The sequence below is a fragment of the Chinchilla lanigera genome, unplaced genomic scaffold (assembly GCF_000276665.1).
Source record: "Chinchilla lanigera isolate Chin_1 unplaced genomic scaffold, ChiLan1.0 scaffold00036, whole genome shotgun sequence".
Lineage (NCBI taxonomy): Eukaryota > Metazoa > Chordata > Mammalia > Rodentia > Chinchillidae > Chinchilla > Chinchilla lanigera.
Window position 1 is genome coordinate 18,291,296 of NW_004955437.1, and position 12,098 is coordinate 18,303,393.

The 12,098-nt window shown below is 39.5% G+C and overlaps 1 protein-coding gene across 1 annotated transcript in view; it reads left to right on the forward strand.

Annotated features, from left to right (window-relative positions):
- Positions 1 to 12,098, forward strand: part of Usp54 (ubiquitin specific peptidase 54) — an 81,895-nt gene that overhangs the window by 50,993 nt on the left and 18,804 nt on the right. The window contains 6 exon segments of the mRNA XM_013516768.1: positions 450 to 599; positions 3,177 to 3,345; positions 7,749 to 7,880; positions 8,052 to 8,432; positions 8,658 to 8,889; positions 10,604 to 10,737. Coding sequence (XP_013372222.1) covers positions 450 to 599; positions 3,177 to 3,345; positions 7,749 to 7,880; positions 8,052 to 8,432; positions 8,658 to 8,889; positions 10,604 to 10,737 — 1,198 coding nt within the window.

Consider the following 12,098-nt stretch of genomic DNA (forward strand, 5'->3'; position numbering starts at 1 on the left):
CTCCCCCCGCCCTTTCTTTCTTTCTGCTTTGAGTTTTGTTTGTTTGTTTTTAGACAGGGTCTCACTATATAGTTCAGGCTAGCTTTCAACTCATTATATATCCCGGGCTACAGTGATCCTCTTGCCTCAGCCTCCTGAGTGCTGGGATTATAGGTGTGTGCTACCATGCCTGGCTCATAGTTTCATTTCTGATGATTAATCTGGACTAGCAAAAAAAAAAAAAAAAAAAAAACTGAAGGGAGGAGAAGCAAGTCAGTACCTTAATCAGAAAATACTGGGCCAGGGATATAGCTCAGTGGCACAAGCGCCTGCCTGGCAAGTACAAGGTCCTGAGTTCAATTCCTGGTACCACAAAGAAAGAAAGAAAGAAAGAAATGTTGGAATCTGCTGAGAGATATGAGATGATTAAATATGTGATGGTTCTTTCCTTTCTTTTTTTTCTCCTACAGCTGTTTTTTAGAGTGACAGATGACCGGGCCAAACAGTCTGAACTGTATTTAGTAGGAATGATCTGTTACTATGGCAAACATTATTCTACATTCTTTTTTCAAACAAAGGTCCGCAAATGGATGTATTTTGATGATGCACATGTTAAGGAGGTAGGGATGGATATTCAAGGTCTTCTTAAAGTGATTAATACTGCAACATAATTATTTGTCTTTTGTATTTCATTTTTATAATTTTGAATGATGCCCCTTACTGATGTAAGATGTACTTTGCATTTTTCTGTTTCTCTCTCAAATTTATAAGGATATTACTCTCATTTTCTTATTTAATTCTTTGAGGATAAGCTCAATATATCTTATGTTTTTCTCTCCGAATCCCTTCCCCAGATACTTAGCATAGTTCTGTATTTACAGTTGATGAAATACCTCCCTTCCCCCAGTACTGAGATTGAACTTTTGCACTGAGCTATATTATAGCCCTTTTAAAAATAGTTTTGAGACAAAGTCCCACCTAATATGCCTAGGCTGGGCTCAGACTTGTGATTTTTCTGCCTCAGCCTCTTCTCTGCCTCAGCCTCCCAGAGTGCTAGAGTTACAGGCATGTGGCACCACACCAACTTAAAAAAGTACTTTTTATTTTTTTCTGGTGCTGGGAATCCAACTCACGACCTCGTGCTTGCCAGGCAGGCGCTGTGCTGCTGAGCTAAATTCCCAGCCCCTAAAAAAGTACTTTTAAAATGTGTTAATTATTTGTGTAGGAACAGTTAATGCCTCAAATTAGGTTATAAAGTTAATACAAAGTTCAAAATCCCAAATCTTTTTTTGTTTTTCTTGTAATTATCTTTTTTTTTTTTTTTTTTGGTTTTTTGGTTTTTTGGTTTTTTTTCCAGTACCAGGAGTTGAACTCTGGACCTCGCACTTGCAAGGCAGGCGCTGTGCCGCTGAGCTAAATCCCCAGCACTTTTCTTGTAATTATCAATACTTTGTCTCAGGGCTGCTATAAATTATTCTTCAATTCTTATCCTCCTAAAAGTGTTTTATTGTCAGGCATGGTGACACACACCTATAATCCCAGCACTCAGGAGGCTGAGGCACGAGGATTGTTGTAAGTCCATGACCAACCTGGGCTACAAAGTAAGCTCAAGTCCAATCTGAACTGCATATGGAGACCCTGTCTCAAAAAAACAAAAACAAAAACAAAAACAAACAAACAAAAAAAAAGTGTGCTATCGCAGATTAACGTTGGGGGTGGCCAACATAGAAAAATAAGGCCATAATGATAACTGAAGCAGGAAAGCTGGTACTGTCTAAACCACAGATTCTGTGACTGAAGTGGTTTAGGTCATTTGTATGAATGTTAGGAAGCCCCTTTGATAAAAGTTAGTGGCCAGGAGGACTGCTGACTGTAACACTTCACGGCCTTGAATCAGTGTCTTTCACAAACAGTAAAGTCTCTCAAATTTCCTTATTCTTCTTTTCTTTGTTTCTTTTTATTTTTGCTACCATTATAATTTAGGTCAACTTATATAAATTCTTTGAGCATTAGGGGTTTTTTTTTGGAAAAATATTCTTACAAGGTATTAAATAAAAGTTGTATGGGAAAGGTATATAAATGTGTTCTAATTAAAATAATAGTTCTGGGCGTGGTGGCGCATACCTGTAATCCCAGCACTCAGGAGACTGAGGCAGAAGGATCCTCATGAGTTCAAGGCTCACCTGGGTTACTATGCAGTTCTGGCTGGCATAGTAAGACCCTGTCTCCAAAAGACAAAAAAAAGAAAATAGTAATGCAGTTACAGATTTACAAAATGACTTATGAACAAAACATTGTGCTAGTTGTCCAACTGCACAGCTCACCCCTGAGAAGGTGCCCAGTTCAAGCCCTGTTCAAGCTTAAGAATGTGGCATGAACGTGAGATTTGGTTGGATTGTTGTCGTTCTGCTCCTCTTGCTCACAGTGACAGCAGAGCTGTGTCCATCCCAGGGCTAAGGCTGAGGGGTTGAGCAGTCTATTCTAGGCAGTTTGACATTTGTGTCCTGCCATGTGTGAACTCTAAAACTGAATGTCATTTATTTAAGGTGAACTCTGAGGGAATTCCTGTCTATTCTTTGGCTTCATAAGAGTAATTTTAGTATTTAGGAGAAAATTGCAGAAATGCAAATTCCAAGTGAGGGGTTTAATCTAATCCCTTCACATGGTATGTCCATTTTTGAGAGCTTTTATAGTGAATATGTGTGTGTGTGTGTGTGTGTGTATACATGTATGTTTATTTAGTTTGGTTTGTTTTTTGTTTGTTTGTTTTGGTAGTACTGCAGATTGCTCTCTCAGGGCTTTTACTCTGAGCTGCAGTCCTTTCTTAAATTTTTTGAGGTATGGTCTCACCAAGTTGCTCAGGCTGGGCTTGAGTTTGTAATCATCCTGCCTCAGCCTCCCTGAGTTCTGAGATCGTAGGTATGCACTATCACACTCAGATTTTTATTTATTTATATTTTAAAACTGAGTTGATATTTCACAGCAATAAAAGTATTTTTACTCATTTTTTTCTTATAGACTATAGTTTCTAAAAGGTTTTAGCAAAAAACAGACAAAATAAAAAATTTATTGTTTATGTCTAAAATCGCTAGTCTCATTGCCCAATTCTTCTCTGTAAGATAAGCAGAAGGGAAAAATGTGCTTGAATTGTGAATGTGAAGTATAATTATCATGTTCTTCTGGTTGTCTTGGTTCAGATTGGGCCCAAATGGAAGGATGTCGTGACCAAATGCATCAAAGGGCATTACCAGCCCTTGCTGCTGCTTTATGCAGATCCCCAGGGTACCCCAGTGTCTACCCAGGACCTGCCTCCCCAAGCTCAGTTCCAGCCGTACAGCAGGACATGCTATGACAGTGAAGATTCAGGTGAGCTGCCTAGGTCTCCACCTCCCCCCCCACCTCACTCCATGTGATCAGGCAGGTGGCACTCATACTTACATTCTTAGCACCTAGCCTAGTTTGAAGAGAGGGTCCATCAGACGTAAGAAAGAAGTGTCAACTTGTACTGAAGCCTAACTTACGTGAGGCTCTGTTTCCTTCAGCCTTCAAGAGTGTGTTGCCTAAATCAGTTGGCCTGAACTCGAAGTGAGAAGATTATTATGTTTATTTACAATGAGGTAACCAAGTTTGTGAGGGAGAGGTCAGTAGTCAGCTTTCTAATACTGGATAAGATGATTGATTCTTATTCGTAATTCAAGTGATTTAAATTAATCGTTAAGATAGTTGGAGTCACTACAAAGCTATTCATTGTCAGGGGAATGAGAAGGCTTTGTTTTAAAATTCCAAATGGAATAGTAATATTCCTCAGTTTATGACTCAGTTGTTTACTTCTGTTTGAAATTTAAATATTGTTTTCCTATAGGAACAGTTTTTAGCTTGATGGCTAAAGTCTCAGGCTAGCCTGCAGAGGCTCTATGTGGTGTGCAATCCTAGTAGTTTTGGCTTGATTTCTGATAAGGAGGAAGAAAAACAAGTTCTTTTATTATTTTGGATCTACAGCTGGCCCTTAGTATATTTTTGAAAGATAAAATTCTTGGCTTTGAAATCTTTCTTCCTCTCCTTTTTATCTCCTTCCTGCTTAGAACCTAGTGCTTTTTCTTACTTCCGTACCCCACCTAGACCTGTTCTACTTCTCCCTTTGGCCCAACACCCATATGTTCTATTGTATTTAGCTAAGCACTGAGAAGCAAGCCTTCTGGGTGAGCTAATGCACACTAAAGAATAAAAAATAGGGGGCTGGGGATTTAACTCAGCGGCACGGCGCCTGAATGGCAAGCGGGAGGTCGTTAGTTCGATTCCCGGTACTGGAAAAAATTAATTAATTAATTAATCACCTCAAGGGAAAAATGTAAAAGCCTTAAAAAAAAAAAAAAAAAAAAAAAAAAAAAAAGAGAATGGTCTAAAAAAAAAAAAAAAAAAAAAATAGCTCTATAATTTCTCAGCAATATTAAGAAATGCATATAATACCAATTAAATTTTTTATACTGACATTTATGCCAGTATAGAAGAAAGATTATAGGATAGATGAACAAGTGGTTATGTACCACAGGTTGGCCTGGGATTTTCCATTGAAATAGAACTTATTTCTCACAACTTTTCATTTCTTCCACTTTCCCCTCATAGGTTTTCTAAACTCCCACAGTTTTTCACAGTGGCAGGCAAAAGTGAGGGCTTCAGCAAGGTAGGGGCAGGGGAGGGAGGAATTGTTTGTGTGTCTGGATTACCTGGAAGTTGGGTGTTGGGAAGAATGGCTCTGTGGATATCCTTCTCACCCTTCCTTCTAGGAAGTTCTTGCCTTATGGAGCTATGTTGCATCTATCTTTTTTCCTACATCTGTCACTATTCTTCTTTCTTTCCTCATTTTTGTATATATGTCTCCTCCTTCCCTTAGGGAGGGAGCCCTCAATTTCAAGTGACACTCGGACAGATTCTTCAACGGAGAGCTATCCTTACAAACATCCCCACCATGAGTCTGTGGTCAGTCACTTCTCTTCTGATTCTCAGGGAACAGTCATCCATAATATGGAGAATGATTCCATGTCTCAGAGCAGTTGGGACACAGGTAGGGACTTAAACAGAGGACTCTGCTGCCTGATTCAATACCTGCATGGAAGGACTACCAAGAAAAAGAAATTGGGGCAAGTCAGACATGTTTGCATGCAAGGTGGAAAGGCACAGAACTTGGGTAATCGAGTGGGCCACAAAGAGACAGCAGAGTTCTAAATGAGCAATGATGTGCCATAGCACATACTCTTGTCAGCAGTAGCACACCAACAAGCACCATTATAATATGATTATTGATGTAATTATTCAGAAGTCTTCTCTTCCCCTGTTATACTTTTGACCCCTGTCCTTCCCCCCATGCCCCATTAATCCCTGTCGTCTTACACCATGTGATGTTCTCATGTTGGTTTTGTCCTGGGTGAAGGGCTTTGTGAGAAAGTTTATTTATGGGCAGGGACACCTGCTCATTAGCTTGCTAAGCTACTGGAGGACAGATAAGCGAAAGAAAGGGAGATAGCGGGCTTATTATTGTACATTCTATACAGACAGCACTCTTGAATTGTTTTATTAATCTGTAGGAGGATGTGCTTGTGTTAGTGGGAGAAACCAATGAAGAGCATACAGTACAGGGAAGAAGAGTGAATGAAACGTTCATTGTGGGGGACAGAACACTGAACGCTTGGAGTGGTGTCCGTATTCTTAAGAATGTTGGGAATTAGTAAGCTCATGAGGCTTCAGATTGGAGGTTTATTGTATGTAGATGGTCTTTATTTAAATCAAGAATTTCAAACATTTGTAAGTGGACAGAGTGGTATACTGCCCTTTGATGTACCTGTCACCTAGTTTCAGTAATTATAACTTATGACCAATCTAGTTTTACCTGTACCTCTATCCACTTGCCTCATTTTTAAATTATTTTGGAGTAAACCTCAGATAGCACTTCTTTCATAAATATTTTAGTATGTGTTGTTAAAGCATAAGAAATCATTTCTTAAATATACCACTACCACACTTAAAAATAAGCTGCTGTTGTAGTTCAGCGGTACAGTACTGGCCTAGCATGCTTGAGGCCCTGGGTTTGATCTCAAGCACCACCACCAAAAAAACAAAAGAATGATGATTCCTAAATTACTAAATAACCAAGAATTGTTCACGTATCATCTTACAAATGTCATAATTTTGTGATGATTTGTGTGTTTCACCCCAAATCCGAATGAAGTCTACACATTGTGACAGGTTGATAAGTCTTGTAGATTACTTTTAATGTATAGGTTTTTCCTCTATTTTCTTTCTTGTTATTTACTGTTGCAGAACTAAGTAGTTGTCCTGTGTATCTCCTACATTCTGAATTTTGCTGATTACATTCTATGATATAATTTAATATCTTCCTCTGTTCTTTATGTTTTGTAAATTGTAGTTGAAACTAGAAGTTCAGTCAGATTCATGTTGGATTTCTTTTGATAATTATTGTGCAGATGGTATTAGATGTAAGTTTTTAAAAGCATATTTCTGTAACTAAACTAGGGAGGAGCCAAATCAACAATAAGCTAAGTCTGTTTTCTAGGAGAGTCAGGTTTATGTAAGGGGGTGATGTATGTGGGGATTCTCTGTCATTGGTTTAACATTGGTAAAGTTAGTTCCTCTGAGTGATTTTTCTCCTTTCTTAAATCTTTCCTGTAGGCCTAGAGGTAGAAAAATAATATATAAGAGCAATAAAAGGTTGCATGGAACAGTTGGTTGAAAACACATTTCTAAACCAGGCATGGTGGCGCACGCTTATAATCCCAGCACTTGGGAGGCTGAGGCAGGAGGATCACTGCGACTTCGAGGCCAGCCTGAACTGCGTAGCGAGACCTTGTCTCAAAAAAATTTTTTTTCTATATCATTGATACCTGAATATGAACAAGGATTTTTATTTACTAGTATATGAAAATAAATTTCTGTTGGATGTGAATACATTTAAGAACCTAGGGGGTTTTCATTTTCACTAATCTACTACAAACTTAACTTACTTTCTGACTTCCACCAACTTAGCTGATTATATGCTTTAGAACCCGACATTTGTTGTTCAGTGTAACTGTCCTGCTATATTTGCACACTGAGGGCATGAAGCATGTCAAGTTACATGAATAGTCCAGCAGCCTGGGCTCCCCAGTGGTTAGTGTTTTGGAACTATGACAGGTAATGTCTAGGTCATGTCAGGTTTGATGAAGAGTACTTTGGAGGTGAGAATGAGAATTATCAAAGTTGAAATAGCCTTTTAAAACTTTCAAGGAAAGTTTAGAACTGGGTCTTAAAGCCAAATATAATCAGAGTTCTTTTGGGCAAAGTCTGGGATACCCAGAACTATACCAAATATACTAAAAGTCAGACTTTACTTGGTATGTGTTGCCAAATAAATAAATAAATAAAACCTCTCTTCAATTTATGAGAGTGAAAATATATAATTTTTAAAATGTCTTTTTAAAAATTCCCAAGGGCTGGGCATCTAGCTTAGTGATAAATCATCTGCTTAGCGTGAGTGAGTCCCTGAGTTTGGTCCTTAGAACCACAAAAACAAACCAAAAAGTACCATGTAATATGTCCTTAGTTCTGAGAGATTCCTACACTTAAATCAGATAAGTGGCCACTTAGTCCCTACAACTTCTGATTCATGAGTACTCTAAGTGAATGGCACAGCCATTAACCCCAAGGAGAGACTAGCTTCTCAGGATGATGGAGGTCAGTCCAAATATCAGCTTCCTCCCATTTCTTTGTTCTTTCAGGACACCTGACTGATAGTGAATGTAATCAGAAACACACATCCAAAAAAGGAGCCTTAATAGAGCGCAAGAGGAGTTCTGGCCGAGTTAAGAGGAAAGGTGATGAGCCGCAGGCCTCTGGATACCACAGTGAAGGCAAGCCATTCTGCGTTCTTCTTCTTTCATTTTCTCTGTCAAATTTGTCATGTGCTGGACTGTTAGCTTAACCTTTCTGCTCAAAGGGCTTTTCCTTGCTTTCTAGACTTTGGGGTCTGGATACGTGATCACTTTAAACATTTATATTTGTTTCATTCTTTGTGTTTTTAGGAGAAACACTGAAAGAGAAGCAGGCTCCTAGGAATACGTCCAAACCATCCAGCAGCACCAACAGGCTAAAGGATTTTAAAGAGACAGTCAGCAATATGATCCATAACAGACCATCCTTGGCTTCTCAGACAAATGTAGGATCTTCCTGTGGGGGGAAGGGAGGAGACCAGCCTGACAAAAAGCCTCCTAAGAGCCTGCCTTTCAACTCTCGTGACTGGGAAATAGAGAGTACCAGCAGCGAGTCAAAGTCCAGTTCTTCCAGCAAGTATCGTCCAACCTGGAGACCCAAACGAGAATCTCTGAATATTGATAGTATTTTTAGTAGGGACAAAAGGAAGCACTGTGGCTATACCCAGCTTAGCCCCTTTTCGGAGGATTCAGGTGAGGAGATAATTAGGGAAGAGTTGGGCTTTCCAATGGAGTTGGTTGATACATTTGAAAAGCCTGAGTTTTTTGGTAGACCTGGCAAAGAGCATCTTTACTCTGATGTCAGGCTTTTTGGGAACATGAGCTCAGTAAGTGGCTGAAGGGAGGGGTTAGTTACATTTTGGTTTAGATAAATAATAAATTACCTCATTTTTCATATTTGTCCTTTGATTGGAACAGCTAAAGAATTTACATCAGATGAACTAAGCAAGCCACCTACTTATGACTTTAAAGCTGGTGGACCAAGCCCCAAATACAAGCCCTGGGGTCCAGCACGGCCAGGCCCTCAACTTTTAGAACAGCACCCTCGCCTAATCCAGCGAATGGAATCTGGCTATGAGAGCAGTGAGAGGAACAGCAGCAGTCCTGTCAGCCTGGATGTAGCCCTTTCTGAGAGCTCAAATACCTGCAGGTATTGTTTGGCCTTTGAGTAAAGGCAGTGTCAGGAGGTGTAATGTGAGCTACCTACGTGGAGCTTTCAATCATGACTGAGACAAGTGAAGAGTTGGGCTTTAGTAGCATCCATCTGTGTAAACTAGTAAAGCAACCAGCTTTCTGTAGCAGCAGCACCCTCTGCTGGGAAGAGGAGCAAAGACACCTTAAGAAGGAGAGCACTTTCAGCAATTACTTAGTTCTCACTTCAGCAGCATGTGTATTAAAATTGGAACAATACAGTGATGAATGTCCCCCTTGTACAAAGATGACAAGCGAATTCATGAAATGTTCCATATTTTTCAGACATGGAGAATGAACAAGTCTCAATCTAATACATATAACATGAAGAATATAAGTATTAAAATTATATATGGAAATATATAAATGAGATTTTTTTTTTTTTTTTTGAGACAGGGCCTCACTATGTAGTTTAGGCCAGCTTTAAACTCACTATGTAGCCCAGGCTGGCCTCAAATTCGCTGTGATTCTCCTGTCTTAGCCACCAAGTGTTGGGATTACAGGCATGCACCACCACGCGCAGCCTCATAAATAATTTTTAATAAAAGAATGAATTTGTGAATCAGGCCATTATAATCCTAAAATAAGAGAAGAAACACAGCTGTTATTTATTCTTGCTTTGTTTTTTTTTTAATTGAACCTAGGGGCTTTGCACTGAGTTTTTTCCTCTTTTTTTAGGGTTATTGAGGATTCTGTGTTTTATGAAGCCAGTGATATTCATAATTCCATAAGATAATGATACCAATTTAATACAGCTCATTGTATTTTCCTGTAGGGCTCAGTTTATTCTGTAAATTTCAGATCTGTAAACATTACTTTTACTGAGTTGTCCTGGAGGCAATTTTCCAGATAGTTTATAGTTGCTTTGGAAGCAATGATCGTATCTTCTGCAAGGGTGATACCACATTTTTGTTTTTACTTTTCTTCTCTAGCTGCCTGGGCCTTTTCAGTTTTACTCAGTGAAGAGTGTAAAAATTTAGTAAGATGGGCTAGGGATATAGATCGGTTATAGAGTGCTTACTTAGCATGCGCCAGGCCATGTGTTCTGAGAGAGAGAGAGGGAGAGAGGGAGAGAGACTGACTTTAAAGAAAGAGGAAGACAGTGCATATGAGAGCAATATGTTCATTCATTTAATAGGTTTTGAATGTCCACTGTATGTCAGATATTGTGTCCAATGCACAAGATGTGAACAAGGTAAGATCAAGAAATGAGTGGATAAGTGGATATTTCAACTTTTCCGATGTAGTTGAGCAGCTTTTTTTTTTTTTAAAAGATGGGTCTTACAATGCTGCCTACACCAGTCTCAAACTCTTGAATTTAAGAGAGCCTTCTGCCTCAGCCTCCCAGGTAGATGGGACTAATCTGGGTGTGGTTGCGCACACCTGTAATCCCAGTACTCGGGAGGCTGAGGCAGGAGGATTGTTGCAAGTTCGAGACCAGCCTGGGCTACAAAGTGAGCTCAAGGCCAGCCTGAACTGCATAGCGAGACCCTGTCTCAAAAAGACAAAAACAAACCAAGTAGATGGGACTGCAGACACATTATCAGCACACTGGCCTCCTAGAAACTTTAATTATATTAGCTTGGTGTTTTGTTGAGGGAATTTATTCTCAGGAATGTTGTTAGTAACCGCTCTTCTGATGCTTTTACTAGACTTTGGCTTCTCTTTTGAAGGGATCCAAGTGCTAAGAGATCAACAGGATTTGTCCCTTCTTGGCGTCATATTCCAAAGTCTCACAGCAGTAGCATCCTGGAAGTGGACTCCACAGCATCCATGAGTAGCTGGACAAAGACTCAACCCCTCTTGGGTAAGCACGAGGACACTGGGTTGTGGGGAACTAGGTTTGACCACAAAATTCTGTTTTAGAGAACAGCTTTACCTGAGCACATATGCAATTAGAGTATAGTTATAGTTTGTGTATTCCATCAAAGTGTAAACTCGGAGACATTTCAGCTGCTCCATCTTTGCTTTTTTTTTTTTTTTTTTAATTGTCTTTTTGAGATGCAGTTCAGGCTGGCCTTGAACTTACTTTGTAGCCTAGACTGGTCTTGAACTTGCAGTGATCCTCCTGCCTCAGCCTCCCCAGTGCTGGGATTACATGCGTGCATCACCATGTCCAGCTCCATCTTTGCATTTATCTATTTTTTGTTCTCCATCACAGCTTGCCTAAATATTTCTATCTTGGAGAGAGTTCTTGCAAGAACAATAAAGGGACAGAAATATACATAGTCATAGTATTCCCCAGAAAAGCTCCATTCCCCAGAAAAGTAACTCCTAGGGTAGTGGTGGCAAACCTATGGCATACATGCAGCAGCGGGCTGTTTGTATCATTGAAAACTTTAAAAGGTTCACCATCACTGTCCTAGGGCTTTCCTTGGTATAAGAAGAGCCTCTTAAGGCCTGGGGAAACAGCTCAGCGGCATAAGCGCCTGCCTGGCAAGCGCAGGGTCCTGAGTTCGATTCCCGGTACCCCCCCAAAAAAATGCTTTCCAAAGAAGAGCCTCTTAAGAGATGAATTTTTTGTGAATTAGTGCCTGGGCAACTTACTGACTTAGCAAGACCATGCCTCAAAATTTCAAAAAAGAAAAGGAAAAAAAAGAAATGAAGGAAAGAAGGAAGGGAGGGAGGGAAAGATGGAGGGATAAAGGGTGGGAGGGCAGGTGGATGGACTGGGAATGTAGCTCACTGGGAATGTCTTAGGCTATATCTCCAGTACTGTAAAAACCAAACCCAAATGAACAGAAAAGCACAATAGAGCATAGATTATTAATTTGATCTACTTGACTGAAGTGAGATCCACCCTATGTCACGTGTGTCATTTTTGTGTGTGTGTGTGAGAGATTCATTTTTTTTCATTCCTAAAATAGGAGTAATAGAATCTACCTTGTCAGGTATGAGAATTATATGATTATTTCACTTAATTCTTATGTTATTAGTATGTAAAAGTACTTAATACTGTTCTTAGTACATTGAAAATGCTTAACAAATGTTAGGTATCCTGTCATTACAGGACAATGTAATGGAATATTCACTGTTGTTACAAAATATTCAAAAATATTTGTTATTACTGTTATTACTGGCCTGGGTCCCACCCTGCATCTGATATGGAAAGTACTATCTGAAACATGAACTTCAAATGGAAGACAAGAATTTCACAGTAAGAAATGG